General features: G+C 33.9%; 1 protein-coding gene across 2 annotated transcripts in view; it reads right to left on the reverse strand.

The window, feature by feature from the left end:
• arhgef9a (Cdc42 guanine nucleotide exchange factor 9a) overlaps positions 1-20,497 on the reverse strand; it is a 152,819-nt gene extending 132,322 nt beyond the window's left edge. The window contains exons 1-2 of one of the 2 annotated variants that reach the window (XM_088925174.1): positions 20,426-20,497; positions 1,459-3,082 (exon numbers count right to left, since the gene is read on the reverse strand). In XM_088925174.1, the coding sequence (XP_088781300.1) occupies positions 1,459-3,012 (1,554 nt within the window). In that variant the 5' untranslated portion in view covers positions 3,013-3,082; positions 20,426-20,497. Of the gene's footprint in view, positions 1-1,458; positions 3,083-19,323; positions 19,367-20,425 lie in introns of those variants that run through there. The other variant, XM_088925175.1, reaches the window with a different exon arrangement.
• Between the last annotated feature and the right edge of the window lie 328 nt (positions 20,498-20,825).

Here is a 20,825-nt window from a genome sequence, read left to right on the forward strand (position 1 = left end):
TATGAAATGTATGGTGTCAGTAGTAATTTCGTCTGTGAGTAATTATTGCAGCATTCACATTTACCACAAGAAAAACAGTATTTTAGTCAGTTATTACAATAAATTATGAAGAGCTTTTGTTAAACCTTTCCAAAATGTTAATACAGTAGCATCTGGTTTAAGTTTTGCATAAACATACATAAGTTAACATTATATAACCAGCATGTACCCTATGAATTTTTTTAATCCAAAAATTGGTGTGTTTTCCAAAGAAACTGTATAATTCAGCAATATTCCCACTTTGTTAATTACTGTCTATTAAGGTTGGTTAAAGAAAAAGTAAAACACCAAGCAGTTTATGATTTTAAGTATGCCTATCCACATTTCATAATATATAATGAACAGCTACAAAATGTCAGCCTTAAGTTGATATAATTAATTCATTAGAGTTGTTCATGACCAACTGGAGCACACTTCACAAATTTCAACATAATAAACTTTGAATCATGTAAATTTCATCAACATAATAATAAACCCTCACCAGTTAAAAAGAATATAATCAAAATATTCATTATATGAATTTAAATTTGACTGATAACCTAATGTACAGTTATTGTTAATCTTGTAAATTGTTCTATACTCAATGTAACCATTTATAGTTTTACTGGTAAGAAGGTTGCTAATGTGTAAAGGTATTTCTATAAGTTTACGACATATTCACTGTTGTTAAATGTACTTGTAAACCTATGGCCAGTTAAAGCTAGTTTTCAAATTGTATTTTTTTTTCAATTTAGTTTAAGTGTAGTACTGAATTTATATATGGAATTCTTACTGTTTAAGGGCAACTCAGTTTCTCAATGTGTTAGGATAAATCCATCTTGAAAAATGCTTAGTAAACAAAAGGGATTCCAACTTTATCTGGTATTGTGAAGTAGCACATTTAGAGAAATTCAATTTGTTAAAAATACTTGTACTGTAATAATTTTAATTTTAATAGTTTCAATACATAACATACAATCTATTTTGTAATCATATTCTTATGAAAAATGATAAAAAACAAGAAAGACAAAATGAGTAATTGTATAAAAAGTTGTACTATTATTGTAATAAAGAGTAAGATATTACACATTACAAAATAAAGACTAATAAGGCTGAAGTATAAATTGACTGAAGTAACACTTAAAATTGTAATGCGCTGAATTAATTCAAGAACAGTGGCATTTAAAAGTTATGTATTTGTTTAGTTAAAAGGTGCACGCTAAAAGAAAGAAAAAATGTTGATCTCACTTCACAGAAGCATGCCAGAGTTGGTGAACTGAACAATATTGATAGTATATGGTGTAAGTACAATAAATCATAACTTAAATTCATAACCATACATACATGCATGTTTTTGCTTAATTTTTTTAATGTAATTACTTTTATTAAATTATTACATTTATAGATTAAATACCTTATTAATCATTTAAAAAACCTTACCTTATTTCCTGAGTGATATGGGGCAGTTTTGCTGTTTGAGTAATTTTCTTCATTTTCATCATTCCTGTGCCCAGTTTGATCCTGTCTTTCTTTGGTAGAAACAAAGTCATTCATGGAATCTAGACAATTTCCTGTATCATTGTGGCTTGAAGTTCTATCTGACTCTGGTTCTTTTTCAAGGCAAATCCCACTTTCAGCAGGTATGTGGCTTTTGCGATTCTCTATAGAAGCCACCAATTTGTGAGGTGAGTGTGGAGATGCTTCAGCTGCTACAGACAAGTATCCATTAGGACTGGGTGAATCTGGACAGGTTCTCCATGACTTTAAAGTCACCTGTGGAGATTCTCCTGTTAAACTAGGAGATGAAAGGGTATCACATAAACTTGGGTCTGAGGACAGAACAGTCTTTGGAGTTGGGGACATGATCTTAGTTTCATTCTTTGAGCTTAATGATATAACTTGACTAAACTCACCAGATCTCTGAGCACTATGAGTTCCCAAAGGAGAGCGGTCTTCTTCTGGGGGTGAAAAAGACCGTGAAGAGATTCTCCACTTCCTTGCTGTTTCAGCCACATTACTAAACCACCTGAATAAGCCACCAAAATGATTACCTTTGGTATCAGCACTTGCGTGTTTAGGGGAGGAATTAGGATCTCTGATACACTCAAAGTCAGAGGAGGCACAATCTGAATCAATTGTCTTGTCAAAGGTATTTAATTCAGAGTCAAAACTTTTTTCTGCTAGATTTGAGTTCCCTTTCCCAATAAAAGAAATTTTCCTTAGGTAACTCCAAACATCAGCACCTTTAGATTTTCTTCCTCCCTGAAATGTCTTTGGGCAGTCCTTTATACTGTATTCTTCAAGCAGAGTTGCATTGTTACAGTTTGAGAAATTGGTATGTGTCCTCTTTATGTAAGACACACCCTCAATGGATTTAAAACCATTATGATGATTTGAGAGTTCCCTGAGCCATTGGTTTTCATTATCAATGTTTTCAGAAGGTCCTGTAATGTCTACATCTTCAAATGAGCAGTCAAAGTCTTTGGTGCAGCCTGCGTAGGAATGTCTTTTACCTCGATTTCTGAACAAGTTCCTTTGTGAATATATGTGGGAGGAGGGGTCTCTGAAGTGTGACTCCTCTTCTTGTTCATCTTTAAGAATAGTGCTGAACTTTGCATTTGAGTTCTTGCTTCCTTTCCCTCTAAAAACTGATGTAGACTTCAGTTTCTTGAAAGACTTCACCTTGTCTACAAATGATAACTTAGGTACCGCAGTCTCCCCAGGAAGAATCATAGAATGGGGCCTCCTTCCATATCCTGTTGGAGTCTTCTTCCTAGTGATGATTCTCCAGATTCCAGTGTTTTTAGGCTTCCTGTTTAATTCTACTTTCTCCTTACCTACACTCTGACACACAACAGGTGTTTCACAGAGGTCAGGTTCCTGTATTCTCATTATGCCTGTTGTATTCTCCACGTCTAGGGAAATATTAAATACTTTATTAACAAACCCATTAGAATCTTTGTGCTTAGATTTAGAGCTGTTTATGTCATCCATTGTACCATCTTGTAAAACCAGTCAGTTACAATTCACATCTTCCATTGTCATGACATCCATATGATGTTACCTGCAAACAAAAGACACAGGATCTTAATCGTAATAAAACATTAGGAATTATATGTTCCATTTCCAGTAGATCCATTTCTAATTCAATTGTAAGGTTTTTTTAACTTGAGTTGCTTCCTATGTAGTTGAAAAATACTACAAGACATCAAAGACTTCTGAGAAAACAGAAAAGGCATTCTTGTTGAAACAGCAAGTATAGTTCCAACAATAGTCATTTCTATTTAATCACGCATTAGCTACTCTACATTTTCTTTTTTCTGACATTCTATCTAACATCCATGTGTCAATCAATATACAGTATGTGACTGTAATGTCTAAAATGTTTAGTAAACACAAAACAAAAAAAAGAATAAATAAAATATTAATTCTAAATATTCAATTTTAAATGTTTATGAATGTACCAGTAAACCAAAGCCAGGCACATTGGTTTCAATGACAGCAGATGCCATCAAATTTTGTTCCATGCACAATTTTGTGACTGCAAGCATTTCTGTGGCCTTATTAAGAAAACCAGAAAGCATTATTTAAGCAAAAGTCTTTTTTTCATTTTCCTGACAATGGACAGTACCAGGTGGACCTTTAAAAACAAGCTAATTTTAGTAGTCATAAGTCTTAGCTAATAACTATTTACTGTATATAGATGAATGCAGAAGAAAACTCTGATGTACAGTATAAGCCCATTCACAGCATTGCATTCACAGCATACTGTATACATGCATGCAACTTACACATGAATCTTATGTTTTTGTACTGTATTTTATGGTACTGTTATTTATATTAGATTGATTTATTAATTGTATACATCTGTAAAATATGCTGTTTTATGTAGTTTTTCTATTGTTGTCTAAGCGAGTCCAAATGAAAATTTCCACTGTCTGTGGACAACAAAGTAGATTTTGATTCTGACAATAACATTTAATTTGAATATACTGTAGGTGGAATTTAATTTTTCTACTTCTTCTATTCTTATTTTGGTACAGAATTATGATTAACATATTTCGTATGCTCAAATGTACATAATGGAATCAAATAAGCTCACTGAACAGGGTATCCCACTATAACCATTCAATACAAAGGATGATAGATAATTGTTCTGACTGTGAAAACCAGGAAGTACCTTTAATGCACCTACTTGTTTTTACCAGTTGTTGGGTGGAGTTCCAGTATGCTTGTTTAATCTAGACATAACCAGAATTATCCTCTTTTGCCTATTTAAGGGTGTAGCAAAATGTTATGAAAAGAGTGTCATTGTGAACTACAGCCTTAAAATGCATTTTTACATGAAACACGTAAATATTCTAGTTAACATACAGTAATGTTTTATAGTGTAAATCTCAAGCTTATTAAGCATTCTATTGATTTGTTTATATGTCTTATAACTAGTTATTTTGGACAAACATGCACCTGTGCAAGCCTCTCACTAATGTGATCAGTGCTATGCTACTACAGTATGTAAGAACCACACTATGAACTTATGGTTACTTGTAATTATTCTGAAGGCTATGTATTAGGTTTCAATCAGGGAAAGGAACTGATGATTTTAATTCTATCAGGTTTTCCACATGTTTCACAGGACTGCTGGTATGCAATCATCACCCTCTGGTGTGCTATAATTAGAAATTGTTTTTAGCAAAAGGCTAATTCAGAGCTGCTGCTTTCTAAATTTTTGGAACAAAGAAGTTATTTTTTGTGAGAATAAAATGGTTAGTATCTTAAATTTCAGGCCAAAATGACAATAAGAAAAACAATACGTTATGTGTGTCTCTCCAAGGAGAGTTCTAATCTGTACCTGGTAAATTCTATAGAGAATACATTCCCATAAACAATGTTTAATCAACATTTATGCCAATGGTGGCTTTCATGCATTATTTTTCTCTAATTTTAGTTCACACTGATGTGTACTTTTGTCTATAAATGAATGTTCTGCACAGCCATCTTGTACATGTATCAAACATCCAAGTAAGTTTTCTAACTGCTTCATCCAATTCAGGGTCACGGAAGAGACAGAGCTTATCCTGGCAAGTACCAGGCACAAGGAGGGATACTGAACAGCATACCAGTTCACAGCAGGGCACACAGGCACAGACATGCACATACTGTAAACCAGTGCCAATCAGTGCCTAGAAACCAATTAACCTACTTGTATGTCTTTGGACTGTGGGAGGAAACTAAAAGACCCAGAGTAAACCTACGTGAACATGGATAGAACACGCAAAGTCCATGCACAGACATAGCACTGCAGAAATAAACTGAGGGCCCCAGCACTGCTAGGCAGCAATGCTAATCACTGCACCACAATGCTGTCCATAATTCCCATCATTAATTCCTAAATCCTTAGTTTTCACAATACAGTTTTTAAATAAGCTGACAAGTGTAATGAATTATAATCTTTGCAATAACAACATGGTGTTCAGAGCAACCACACTGTTGCTAACCATCACACTAATAAAATATAAGCAGCAACAGTTCAGTCTTACAAATCCTGACACACTAAAGTAGCTCTTGGCTGGAGCAGGATTTCTAAATGTTATGAAGTACTGTTGATATATTATTCACATTATCAGTCTAAATAATACAAAATTCAGTGATAGGACTGACAACTGCACTGTACTAAATTAAGAAGCTACAGTGGAGGAATTTAAATCGCACTATAGGACCTCATTTCTGGTGTTCAAGTTGCAGTGACTCCTAAATTGGCATATTTACTATAAATTCAACTCTTCATTCTAGGCAGGTGTAGGATTATACAAACACCATAAAATGGATGTAACTCTTTCTCTGTGGAATTTCAATAGGCACATGATGTTAATATCATGACACTAAGCATCAACTCACATTGTATAGCTTCATCAGAAAGAGGTAGACCAGTAGACATAATTTTTATGCTAGGTGTTCTAATGCAACCCAGACACTTTCTTGGAAGAGAGTGAGTTTAGGAGAGATACTCAACTATTGCTTTTTAAATGTTGATTTTTCCATATTTAAGGGAGACCTGCATTTAGCCAACGGAAAAACAAAGAAGATAAAACTCAGTTCTGAATGTGTTTCTGAATGATAAAATAAAAAAAAACATAGATGAATCATCAATTTAACACAAGTTATTTTTATCATGTTTAACTTAACAAAAACTAAGTAATTGAGAGCCTCTTTACTATATTCTTAACATAGTCTTCAGTGAATTTTATCAGTAGAATTAATTTATAATGACATTAGGGAAAGTATTGGTCTTGAACTACTACTAATTCTAATCACAGAGGAACTGAAGAACACACAATTATCTACAGATCTGTGGCCCTGCTGTGCAGATGTAATTATGTACAATCAGGATTCAAGAAACCTTCCCTTTTCAACAATTAGCCTGTCATTTAAATCTACATCATACTAAAAGAAGAAGTTTGAATCATCTCTTAAAACTAAATGAGACAAGCTCCATATTCTCAAGTGAATCTTGTTTTAAGTGCTCACTTTTGGTGCTTTCTGAAATTACATAAATTAAACACATAACTTATAAAGAATCAATGTCATATTGTTCCAAGTAGAATGGGGTTCACAGCTCATTTAAATGTTAGATATTTTGCATTTCACTTGTCAAATTGTATCTGCTCTGAGAAAGAAAAACATTTTTAAAATTATTGATCCCATTCTTACCACAATAAGCACACATAAGGAGAGAAGTACTTTCTTAAAGTTTGTCTAGTAAATGCAATTTTTACTTTCAGTAAATCCACAATACAAATTGTGGGATGTTAAGGCAAAGCAAGTAAAGACATTATAAAACCACAGTAAAAGGGAAACCATGGTCAAAACCAGGAAAAACTTCAGACACATTTTAAATGCACAATGGAGAACTTTCAGAAGAAACAGTCCTCATAAACAAGGTTTTTGAAACTTTATAAGGACCAGAAGCTAATTATTAATAAGTGTTTTGGAATTTGGAAAGACAATTGAAAGAATGTGAGATGGGAGAGATGCTGCATGTAAAATGTCTTTGTTTAAATCAACTTTCTCTTCTGTATAGGAACACCTACTTATGGAGAGACAGGTTACTGAAAGGCAAACTGGATGAAGTGATTCAAGAAACAGAATTTAGTCGAGTCTTAAACCTGTTATTGAGCTTCTCTCCAACTGCGCATGTCACTCTTCAATAATACGCAGCTCTAGATCCAAATGACATTGCTCTGTCTTTAGCAAAAGATCCGTAGATGTCTTTGTTCCCCCATCAATGGCCTGGAGCTTCACATCCGCAAAATACAGAGGCCAGAGAATCTTGAACTGTCACAGGCTTTTACAAGAACACACAGTTTCAGTGACCTTGTGTGCATCCTTTGAGACTGCACCGAAATTCCACAGTGACAGCTATAAAGCAGTCACATACCACATCATTTTGGGTAGCCTTAGATCATTCACGGTTCATTCAATCATTTTAGTTCCAATAAGCCAAAACAGGCCTTCTTTGAAAAAAAGTGTTTAAAAAATGTGTCTTCTGATAAACCCTGAAACAAGATGCTTTGTTGATCCTTTTAGGGAAGCTGTAAGTAATTTTTATGAACAGTTCCTGAAACTGATGATAAGCTGCATTTTAAACCTCCACTGCAGTAGGTGTTTTTGTTTATAATTAGGAAGAACTCTTTAATTTCTGTATGGTTTCACTAACTCTTCTAATTCCACAAATCCATAGACGGTGTTTGCTAATTAAAATGCAAAGTCATATTGTCATTGCTTAAGCAAAAAGACAAAAAAAACTTGGAAAGCAATAAATGAATACGATGCCAATGTGCAGCATTCTTTTTCTTAGTGCAACTGTGAATGCCATAGCTAATGTAAACCTTTAAAAAAAACACAAAACAAATCTCAGTACATTTTCAACCAGTGTAATAGTAACTCTCATTTTGGCAGCAGAATAAAAAATACATTGTTTTTTTTTTCATACAGTAATACCAGAGAGGCAACAATGTTTTGAAACATAACTTGAAGTTGCTGTTAACCGGAAAGCCTAGGTTTCAGTATGAAAGCTTTGACACTCAATCCAGACAGTTCTGAAACCAAACCAGTGCTTCAGATTTGCCAGCTAACATCACAAATTAAATCCCATTGGCTGTTTTGGGTCTCCAGGTGATAACTTACAAACACCATGGCTATTAAAATGACAGCAGATTACAATGCAGATAAGAATGATAACAGTTCAACCAAACTAGACAGACTCAGTGGTAGAGACAGAATCCCAAACAACTATTAGCCATCTATGGGACTGAATGGAATGTTAGAATCCCATACTCAGTTGTTAACTTCTCTGTGAAAAGCCTGTCAGTTTAAATCCTTCACCAACCACAAATCTGATACAGCAACTGTGAGCACCAGTAAAAGACTGAGACATGCCCAGTGCTTTTCAGTTTAGAGTCCACGTCAAACACAATTATCTCAAAGATCATCTTGCATTCAGAACTGCTGATATTAAACACCGAAAGCAGTGAATGGAAAAGCATACCTGATTACACAAAATCACAGTGGGAATGTACTGCCCTTGAATACTTCCAACAGTGTGGAATGAGACTGCTGTTTCACTATCAAAATTCCACAGCATAAAGAAACAATTATCAATAATATATTAAGTCAAAACAGAAATTATAAAATGAAAATAAAATTGTTTTATCTAATATAATTTGTACTATTCCAGTCTAATTCATATTTTGCTACAGTGCCTTGCAAACACATTCAGACCAATGCACAGTTTTCACATTATTACTAATAAGTTTGTTTTAATTAATATTTGTTATGTGTATAATCTACTCTGCATACTCAAATAAAGAATAAGTAAATACATAATTAATATGAATGACAAACAATAGGAAAAGTCATGATGGAAGTATATCCTCTGCTGTCGCAAACCTAAATTAATTTAGATGTACAAAATTACCCTAACAAGACACACAATTAGATAAGAAGCCTCTGTATCAGAATACAGTAAATACAAGTCCCTGTAAGGTACCATCAATCAGGTAGTGAATTCCAAACAAATATTTATTTATGAAGACTAAGAAACTTTCCAAAAAATCAGGGATAAGGTTGTATAAAGACTCCAACCAAGAAAAGGGTATAAAAACTTAAAGGGTATAAGAAACTGAATATCCCTTTGAGCACGATGAAGCCGATGATTAAGATGTGGAAGGTATATTGTACTACTCAAACTCGGCCTAGATCAGGCTATCTGTCCAAATTGAGGAGACGGACAAGGAGGAAACAGGTTAGGTGTACCACTATGAAGATGGTAGATAATGTCCATGGGTCAAAACTGGCATTAATGACGGATTTGCAAGAAAGAAACTGAATAAAAACATCTTACATCCTGCATGGAGTGGTGAGACTAGACAAAATTAAAACTTTTTGGTCACAGGACATGTTTCAGTCAACACCATCCCTACTGTCAAGCACCGTGGGGGCAAAACTGTGTTATGGGGCCACACCTCATCAACAGCGACTCATCAGTAAGCATCTTGTCAAGACTGGGGGGAACATAAGGAGCAAAAAATAGAGCAAAAGTAAGACAGATACTAAAGGAAAGCCTGCTGCAGTCTGCTAAAATTAGGACACAAATTCACCTTTCAGCAGGAGAATGACCCTCAAGCAACTCAAGAGAGCTTAAGCAAATCTGCTAAGAAGAATGGAAAAAAGTGTAGACTTACCCCCAAAAAGGTCTCTGTAATTGCTGATAAAGCTTCTTCAACTTAATATTGTGAGTCTGAATAATTATGCAATCAACATATTTCATTTTTTTCTCTGTAGTTTTTGCTGACATTTACTGTAACTTATTGTACCCTTAAAAGTCTTCAGTTTGAGCATTCAAATTTTGAATAAAATAAGATTAAAAATGTGTATGCATCATTTTGTAATTCTGTAAAATGAGACACCAGGAAGGGTCTGAATACTTTTGCAAGGCACTGTACTGTATATACAGCCGTATCTATACTTTAGTATTTCAAAGCATTTGACACAAATGTTCATGTTAATAAAGTAACCAAATCCAATTATGATAAAAAGCTAATCTGTTTATTTGCACCTTTTATCTCCAATTGCATTCGTACTACAAACACCAGTCTATGACATAAAATTCTTCTTTGTCAGAACACAGCAAACATTTTGCTAGGAACCAACTGCCTCAATAGACATTCAGTACATTTTGTACTTTGCTTTTCTTTTTTCACAGCAGCAGCTATGTAGCAGGTTGCAACTGGCCCACAAGTTTTTGCTCTGTAAAAATGAGATCCATAGATTGCGACTGCAATGTTATCTTCAAGAGTACAACAACAGTGTCGTATCTGAGATATGAGCCCACGACTTTAGAGCCCTCACCAGCACTCCACACTGTGTCTTGCATTAATTTTCTCTTTTGTTACATTCACATGAACGTTTTTTCTGTTTTTTTTTTCCTTCAGTTACAGAAGATATTTACCTCCAGATGTTTGGTTCCCCTTTGCTAATAAAATTACAATTGTTTCAGGTTGCAGACTGGCCCTATGATACCAATACAATATTATTTTTTTGGTAAAACATTTAAAAATGGTTCATAAAGTAATGTTTCAACTTTTGGAAACATTAAATACTTTTGCAGTTGTTTAAAAGAGATTATTGCTGTGAGTGAAGGTTACCTTAAATAAGACAGTACAGAAGAACAGACATTTAAAATAAGCACATTAGAATGCATGATCAGTTTAGTACTTTGCAAGTCATTTTTTACCATTAGCTTTGCTCTTTAAATTTGCACACATATACAGCAGTATTCTTGGCAGATTTTGCTATATTGTTCTAATAATCATCAAAACTATACCAAAGTTTATGCCTGTTTTTAAATTTTCTCCTATATTCAAGTGCATGTATTTCCAAATTGCTTCAGTTGGATTGTCCTATAGACTCTGGAGCCTGCAGTTTCAATTTCAACATTTAATATTTACAGACACATCACACTGTTTCATTTCTGTTGTGTTTCTTACAAGAGATATGTTGTATCATTTTTACTTTCTCTGATGTCTTCAGAAAATCTCAAGTTTAGATTCTTCTGTCCGGGATACATTATCCTGGTTATGTTTGTTGTTGTGTGCATATTACTCTGTTTGCCTGCCTTATAGTTACATTGGTATAACTAATAGCTCTACTATTTAAGCCATTTTATTGAATCTTCTATTTAATAACTTCTTTCAGTCTATGTTGAACTGTTAGATATACAGTAGATATGATGGTTCTGTGTTTTTTTATTTGTTGTGTAAAGGTCTTTGTCTTAAACTATCTCCTGAATTTAAAACTAGGTATTGGTTAAGAGTTTTTCTCCATCTTGCAATTAAATCCTTTAATGATCCATAATCTTGGTAACACATAAGGGTATACTCAACTCTTGTGATGGATAACTATTTTCTTTGCAGTTCCCCTATGCTGTAGTTTCTTCAAAAATCTGTAATTTTGTAAGCATGATTATTGACAATAATCTGTAAAAATCTGTCTGCAACATACTGCATATGCAAATTAAGAGTTCTTTATACTTAATGTTTCAGTTTGCAATTTGATATGCAAAATTGCACATTATTGTTTCATAGTTTCATATAGAAATTTGTTTCTTAATACGTAATGTATTCATACAAGAATTGCTACTTCTATTTTAACCTCTAAGCACATGCAAATCTACTACTATATGAAGTATTTAATTCTATCACATATATTGGAAGCATTTATTAAAGAATTAAATTACTTTTATTATTTGGTGCTATGGTAATTGATGTTTTGTACTAACATTACAAATGTGAGCATTGTTTTGTTTTAACCTGTCATAAATATATTTAATGTCAGATTAATGCTGAAACTTCATTGTATCTTATACATTCTGACATTTCTGGTCTTTCTATGTTAACATAGCAAAGTTTCCACATAACTCTATTGTTTTATCTATGCGCTTATTATACGTAAAACCTGCCCCTTTCCCCTGAAGAATTACATTTTCTGTTGTGCCTAATCGAAGAAACAATTAAGTGAAAATTATTCCAATTAAGTGAAAGCTGTATAAATAAAGTTCCAATTAAGTGCTGTAAGATTAAAAAAGAGTAACTTTCCAACAGCATTAGTTCTTCCAGTTGTGCATCACAGCACAAATCTTGCTTTACTAAAACTATCCATGTAAAGGTTGCATCAGAATATATTAACACATTTCTTTCACCCTTAATGACTATGTAAACGTATCATCCTTGTGATTCAAACAGTTGTGATTGAGGATAAATTTAACTTGCTTCTAAAATCTAATTACATTCCAGCAAACAGACATGCCCACAACACACAAACTAGATATGTATTAATGCCATTGAGCAATATAAAGTAATATTAAACTCACAATTAAAGTGACCAATTAAAAACCAATTAAGTGAACAACTAAAAACCTTCCATTCGCTACACTGATTTATACAATTTTCTTCTTAAAACAGCCACACAGGTCCATTAAGGCACTCAAAATAGACTAAATCTCAATATTATAAGCACCCCAATGCATTTTAAAGCATGTTTCTGATCAACAATATTTTCAATACTCTGTGTAAACAGAGTATCTATACTATATCTATCACTGTGGTGAGTCACCCCTTGAGTGAAAATTAGGAAAAACCTTCCTCAAAATCCCACAACATAGTCAAGACAAAATATTATGCAAGTACAAGTCCTGATTTCAACTTTAGGATTACAATAGTCAGGGTGAAGCTCACTTAAATTCTAATGCTACTGGGCATTGCTTCTAATCACTAAAACAAAACACGCAGAGCAAGTTTACACAGCACTGAAACAAAGGAATACATTTTTATGGTTTCCAGTTTGTACCCAAGTTGTTTTTTTAATTCTTCCTCATCCTGAATGAGACTTTCAGACTTACACTTCCTTCCATTGCTTTTTCACAATGTCTGTACAGTTTTCCAGCAGCCATGTACAGGCAACAAAACTATTCCAAAAATGCTGTTTCTGGTGGTAAGGGTTGTGCGCTATGTGCAGCTAATGAATCTGTTTGTGCCTGTATTACACGTTCTGATGATTTACAATCCCCGTGACTTCCATAATCATAGGAATTTGCACCAAGGCAAACGGGCGTGAACATGTTAAGAGTGACAGCACACAGACCTTCATGAGGAAACTCCAAAACACTTTTGCTTTAAAGGACCAGGGTAGAATCGGCAACTATTGAACGTGTTTTTCAGTGTTTTTCACTGCAGCCTGTCTTTTATATGTTATACATTAAATTTAGGAAATTTCTCACATTGCCAGGAGACAACAGTTGAGCTCATACATTAAACAAAATAAATAGAAACGATTAAAAAATGTTGTACTGTAAATACACCTAGTTTAGACAAAATGACAAAAATGAGAGAAAGATATTCTAATGTGTTAATGAGGCCAAGACATTTGTAAAAAGGAGCAACTGAATAGTAAAATTTAAAACATGATACAGGACCTCACCATAAAGCAGAAAACAGACTATTGTAACCTCTTGAAACCTCACCTGCAATTTGCCTCTGGATACTAAAACAGCAATTGTTACAGTTCGTGTGATCTGTAAAAAAGGGTTTATCTTTTGTAAATTTCTTAATAACATTAAGCTAAACTTATTAGTTTACTGTATATAATGACCATAAAGTAATTGTTCGTTATTTATGATAGACAAACACAGTCATTATGAATACCTATACAGTATATATACATAAAATGTATGAATTCATAAAGTATAAAGAATAAAACATCAAAGTACCATGGATTTCAATTTTTATATCTCAATGCTAGGAATACTAGATACAAAATGCAAGAAACAAAAGCAATATTATTATTATATAATTGGAATTTAGGCAAATGTCTAGTAAAGAGTTGTGGTGACAAATATTACATTAGTAGATACAGAGCATTCCAATAGACAAGGAAGATTCTGGAAGGGAAGAATTACTCTAAAGAGCCTTATATAATGAAATCTTGGATATACTGTATGTGAAAATGAAGGATCTTCATGTTTCTTACGAAGATTTTAACGTTCCTCACACAGGCTAAGAAAAACTTACAGGAATGACAGTAGATGAGATCGAAATGGTAGCTATGACTAACAACTGTTTTCTCACTTAGTTTGTCAGAAAAGAGCATGCTGTATTGATCTACTATTTTCAAACTAACAAGATAGAGTGAGAGGGAGTTGAGAGAATCTTTTAGGTATCATTCCATTTCACCAAATCAAATGTTTACAATTTCAAAAACACAGACTTTGAAAAGATTGAGCTCGAGAGACAGACCTGGAATCAGTGGAGAATTTAAAGAGATTCCGCTTGAAGTACAGAAACACCAATTAAAATGCATTTCAAGGTTTAAAAAACAAATCTGGAGAATGATGCAAAACTTGTTTAAGATAGATATCCTATGATTCTGATTGTCTCTGCATAAAATTTGATATACTGTACAGTATAATTCAAGATTTGGGCAACAGGAGAGAAACAGCAATTAATAAAAAGATTTGAATTCCCATACCAACACAATCTCGAAAAACAGTTTCTTCAGATATCTTCAAATTTACAATTAAGTAAATGGTTGTATAAACAAACTACAGAATAAAATCTTAACAAATTGTTTCTTATCAGAACAGTACACAAAAGAAAACAATAGTTTTACAATAGTATTAAGGATATGAAAAAGAGCCAACTGAATCTGTTATAATAATATGGGAAAAGAAAATCTCTACAGATTATTGAAAGACTATATTAAAATTTCATTACAGCTTCACTGACTCACAAACGTGGGAAAACATCTACTGGAAGAATCTAAATTGTTAATTAGTCCCAAAGTACAAGTAAAATAAAAAGGAAACACTTCACAGTGTTGGAGGTTTTGAACGTTCGTACAGTGGATTGACACTGTAAATGAAAACTTTCTCTCTTATAGTCAGAATGATGTAGTGAATACTGACTTAACAAGAAATGAGTTCATGTCACCTTTAAGATCTATTTTCACTTCCTAAAGGTCATTTTTCTTGACTACAATGGAAGTGTTACAGGCCACTCTCACACAAGGTCTGCTATTCGCTGAACAGATATGCCAGCCCCCCTTTCCAAATAGTTCTCACAGCAGTGGCATCAACAAAGTGTTCCCCGCATGATCTCCATCAGCATTGCTGTCTGTCATTTCACCTTTGATCAGTAAACAGAACTAGAATCCACTGCTGTCTTCCCCACATCACATGAGCACATGTCCGTTGCAGATGGAGCAAATGGTGTTTTCAGGGGGACTGATACCTGTCGTCACACACATAATCCCTGTTGGTAAAGCCTATTACTAAACACACGGGTGCTCCCCCTTTCACTCAAGTATGGTGGGGCTTGTTTGACATTGTTGTCCCTGTTCCAAAGGGCATAATGCATCAAGTATCAGTCCTTGGGCAAAGTTGTGCATATTGGGCATCCATTCCTGGTCCTCGACTGTGTAGTGACACATTTCTTAGTGACTTCAGTCTGGCAACTTTCTGTCTCCAGTTATGGAACATAGAACTCTTCATCTATAAGGTGTAATCGCTAAGCTAAGACAAGTTGTTAGCTGTCAACCGCAAGGTCTATCAGATAATTCACACCAAAACCAAAATACACTTCTTTTGAGTAGTGCATATCACTCTAAATCTAAATGCATGTCACAATGCATTACATTTCAGTTCAATATACATTCATTCATCTCTGAAGCGTATGTGGGTGACAACAGTCCAACAACGTATTTAATAAAAACATTTCTTCAGAAACAACTCTTGAAAATTAAACAGTATTCTTTGGGGACTTATCTATTAAATTGCATGAGAAACTTAGTGCGCTTATACATGTCATCTTTCAGTACTATCCCAGTAGTACTTTGTGTATTAAAAGTGCATTAAATTAAGCGAAATACGACAAAATCATATAAAATTTCCAGCATGTATTATTAAATCCTGCTAGTCTTTACAAGTCTGCATACTTGTGGAAAGCTCCGGTTCCCTCTCAACAATAATAAACTAAATTTGTTTAACTTATTATTTTTTTAAGATTGTAGAATATTTTCATAATAGAAATGAAGGTCCCTACTTCAAAAATAAGTTCATGTATGCAAATTCTTCTCAGTTTTGATACAAATTGTATCACACTGAAATAGGTTTAAGGTACTAAAAGATGAACTTATACTAAGAGGATTTGTTGGGATTTTAATGCATTGCCTTGTTGGTCAGGTTTTTGCTGTTGGATCATTAGGCACTCATAAAGTAACTGGGAAAGAAAAGAAGGCATTTCTGAAGCTGAACAGAAGGAAAAAGTCAGTCCCAACCATATTACAGAATTTGGGCATGTCAAAATAAACAATTTTGAATACACATGATAGGAGAGAATCCAGAGATTTAATTAGCCAAGAAAGGGTTTGCTAAAAACATATCCAACGTGAAAACCAGAAAACCTATCAGAGACGTCAAAGAAGACCTAAAACAACGTCTTCAATAACCTCTAGAGAGCAGGGTCGAAGGTATCGAAATACACATTTTGCAGAAGATTGAGACAGCAGAATTACGAAGGCTACACTGGAAGATATAAACTTCTCATCAGCGCCAAGAACAGATAACACAGATTAGAATATCCTTGGATGTACAAAGATGAGTCAGAGAAAGGTTAAGGCGTAAGGAGCTGCAGATTCTCCAAAGGACATCACCTCATCTGTGTAGTGGTTGTAATGTTATGGAATGAAGCAACAGAATAAGTTCTGAAGTTTACAAACACCATTTACATTTGCTTTTTTAAAAGAAAAATGTTTCTATATTTAATGAGTAGCACTTCATCATCCAGCTCAATAGTGATATGTAATTATATTTAAAATATGTATTATATTTAACTTATCATTCATATTTAACTAATTCTCAAATTTTACAAATACAAACTGTAAAGCAAAAATATATTTTAACTCTCATGTTCCAAACCTTTGGAGGGCACTGTACTGTGTATTAAATGTGTCACTAATAGACTAAACAGATTTAATCTAAAGGACACTAAAGAAGTCCTACTAGATTTTATTAACCTGGTATCAGAGCTAACTGGTAGCTGAGCCTTTCCCATATAGCACAGCCTCAAAGGCACCTAACTGGAGAGTAGTCAAACACAACGTGCAACACAGCTCCTTTAAAACAAAATTGGTCTAATTGCACAAATCTTTCTGTGTGAACAAAATCTGTGATTGGTGCCCATAAGGAACAATATTTATCCAGAGTTTTAAAAGTTTAGTAGAATGAAAACCTCAGTTGAAACTAAACAGAAATGTTAACTAGATGGACTCTGATTAGGCCTCTTCTATAAACGGTACACTTGTGTTGCATGCCAGCCAAAGCATTTAAGTTCATAAAAGCTAACAGAAAATGTCAAGTATCAGTAAAGAAAGCTGTATGAGAAAAATATAGGCAAAGACAGGAATATTACTGTCCTTTTGTATATTCAAATTGCTAAAATGAGAGGCTGCAACAAAGTATCCTTTCTTATTTCCTTGTAAGTAAAATAAGCATGAAGGTACAATTGTATTTTTGCAAGAACATTCCCAATATCCTTTAAAAGGAAGAAAAATGTTGTATACAATCCATGCAATTCTGTTTTCAAAAGCATTGTCACATAATATAGAAGAGTCATTGGAGTCATTGTACATTAAGAATAAAGATCAGACATAATTAATGTACAGGGAGAATTACACAGTTAATATACCATGTTCAATGACACAAATCTTTAACTTTGGTTTCTGAGGTTAGAAGAGAAGCAAGAAACATTAACCATCCACTGTTCCCATCAGTTTAAGGAAACTCTTTAGACATCAACTCAGCAAACCAAGAAAGGTGTACTGTAAGTGATACCTCTGCGTGCTATTCAAGTTAAGCTGTTAATTAATGGGCCAAAAGATAAAACTTGTCCATCGCATCAGAATTTCATACAAATTACTGGTCCCACGCTTACAGCCACCATAACTATTCATAAGAGGCTATTTTAATCAGTAGCCTGCAAACTACTGGCGAAGCTTATCACAGGAAAAGCTGCCTGTAAAAAAGTTCAACTCAGTCCAACAATTCACAAAATACACTTACTTGCCGAGTTCATTGTATTGCACTTTATTAGCGAAAAAACAACTTGTTGAAATAACATGGATTTCAAACCCTAGTACTATTAAAATAGAGCACAGGCATACCCTTTATATTATGTACTTTTGTACGTAATAAGGATCAATGTTCATCAATACCGCTTTGCAGTGGCTTACTGTTATCTGTCACAAGTGAAATCCCTTCAGGTCGATAATTAAAACATTAACTTCATGTATTCAAACATAAGGCGTTAAAAAAATCAATGCATTTGAAAAATCCACTAGAATCATATCAACGGTATTTACAAAACTACACAAATCTAAACATGAAACATAATTAAAGTCCTCTTTAATTATATTTAGAAATACATAATATTATTAGTTGTGAGCTGTGTATGTATACTTTGTAAAGAGTTTGTAATACTTTTTTGGAATACAGCCAGATAGATGTCATCTGGTATGTTTATAAACACCTACAGTATGCCTAGGTACTGTGGTAATTAAGTTTTGCAAACACGTGCCTGAAGACTTGCCGAAGACCTCTACGGCCAAATAGACCTTCACTTAAGCTTAAGGCATCCAAGAGACGAAAAGGAAGAAGTGTAAATCGTCGTGCTTAGCATTCCAAACTCAAGTCCTGAATCATAACATAGAGTAGGCTAAATCGTGTCACATGAAATACATTTTTCCGCATAAGCATTAACCTCTTTACTTGTGTTCTGCAGGAACATACAGTATATGTAGGCAATACAGTACAGCAGCTTAATTGTAATAATAGGTTTAATTTCGGTTTATTTTCACTTTCACAACATGAAATAATTCTAAAGATTTGCATGAAAAAGTTGAGAAAACATTGTAAAATATTTATGAACTGATATTTTAAACAAAGCCTAAATGGTTCTGGCAGTTACGAAAGAAGACACCATTATAATAGTTTATATGATACAAACGTTAAAATCCATAAGGATAATAACAAATAACAAATGACAAATAACCCACAGGATACCAACTGCTTAATTTTGGCATGCAAGTTAACAACGTGTTACAACCTAACCATATGTTAGGATATAATTAAAAATAATTCAATTTTGGCACACGATTAATAGTGAAAATTAGTTTAAGTACTATGTTCCAACTTACCTAACATTTCATTCAGTTTGGACAATTCCGTAAATTAGTTTCTGTAAGCGTTCATGTGAAAAATACAATCACTTCCGAAAGTAAATCAAATACCACACTTTGAGCTTTTCTTTATATCTCACTTCCCAGATCCGTCTTCATTTTTTTCACCAGATACATAAATCAAAGGGGTACTCTTCACACCCAGTAAAGAAAAAAAAACGTAAAACTTGTTACGCTGCAATGCAGAATGAAGCTTCGCTTTGAAGCCTCCAGAGCTCATCCATTGGACAACACAAACCCGAAAAGATCGTTCCGAAGTTACAGAATAGTTTTCACAGTAAGAGGGAGCCCCTTAACTCCAGCCCTGTCAAACACACTGACTCACAGACACTCGCAAGTACACATACACTGTGCAGTTCACTATGCTGCCCAAATAATCTTTACTTTTCGCCCTACAGAACCAGCTCAAACATGCTAGAAAGTAGTCATCGATTTAATTGCTGTTTTCCCATCGGCGGTGGAAAACGTCTGGCAAGACTATAATGCCAGCATGGAAGAGGTGCGTGTACATAGAATTGTAGTAATTGCCCGATGTTCCAGCTCGCAGTCTGACACCGGTATAAACACCATGAAACGATAAAACCAATAGGCCGTGAACGTCCACTGCAGATTTGTACTGGGTTTTTCAAGACTTTTGGATATAATAACAAATAAATTTTGTGAATTCAAAAGAAGCATTTATTTCGTATTTCGGTATGTTAATAAATATTTGGATTTTTTAAAAATAACGCCTAGCCAAAGAAAACATTTACGTTTAGGCTAGGCGGGATTAGGAACAATAGCTTTTGGACTGTACCATTTTAACTAACATAACACTGTACTATAAATATGTGTCTCCTAAAATACTTTATTTTCTAAAAGTGTCTGTTGAATCTTTTTCTACCAATCCAAGTAGATTTTATGTAAGCAAATACATTTAAGAATTACTCACCACTATGCTCTATCAATCTACTATAACAGATGTACACTGACTTTAAGACCAATTTCTTCATGCAAATGAATATTATGTTAATTTGACTTGGAAGCCAATTTTAAATTTAATAAAGAAGGGTGATCTTACCTGTACTCTGTGAACTCTTCACTTGTGAAACCCACACATTGTGATAGTTGTATAAATGTAGAAACAAACATTTATATAACTCACAGGATTCAGATGTATGCAAAAAAATCATTCCTAATTACATTGTTTTATGGTTACAGTTCAGAAGCCGGCTCATATCCAGTCTGAACCTCTACTTTTTTCCAGAAGTATTTTTCACTAAGTATTCTGAGACTTCCCTTCCTCAAGACAAAGCAAAATTAGGAGTTTAATTGCATGATGGGAAGTAAGCCTTTTTGTATTATCTGAAACTCCTGTGATGTTGGAGTCCTTCAACTCAACAGTCAAAATAGGAAAACACCAGGGGAACTGGAGGAATTCAGAAACCTAAACAGGCTTTGAGGGTGGAGTTGTGAAAGAC

This window comes from Atractosteus spatula, chromosome 9 (genome assembly GCF_055471065.1).
Source record: "Atractosteus spatula isolate fAtrSpa1 chromosome 9, fAtrSpa1.hap1, whole genome shotgun sequence".
NCBI classification, from domain to species: Eukaryota; Metazoa; Chordata; class Actinopteri; order Semionotiformes; family Lepisosteidae; genus Atractosteus; species Atractosteus spatula.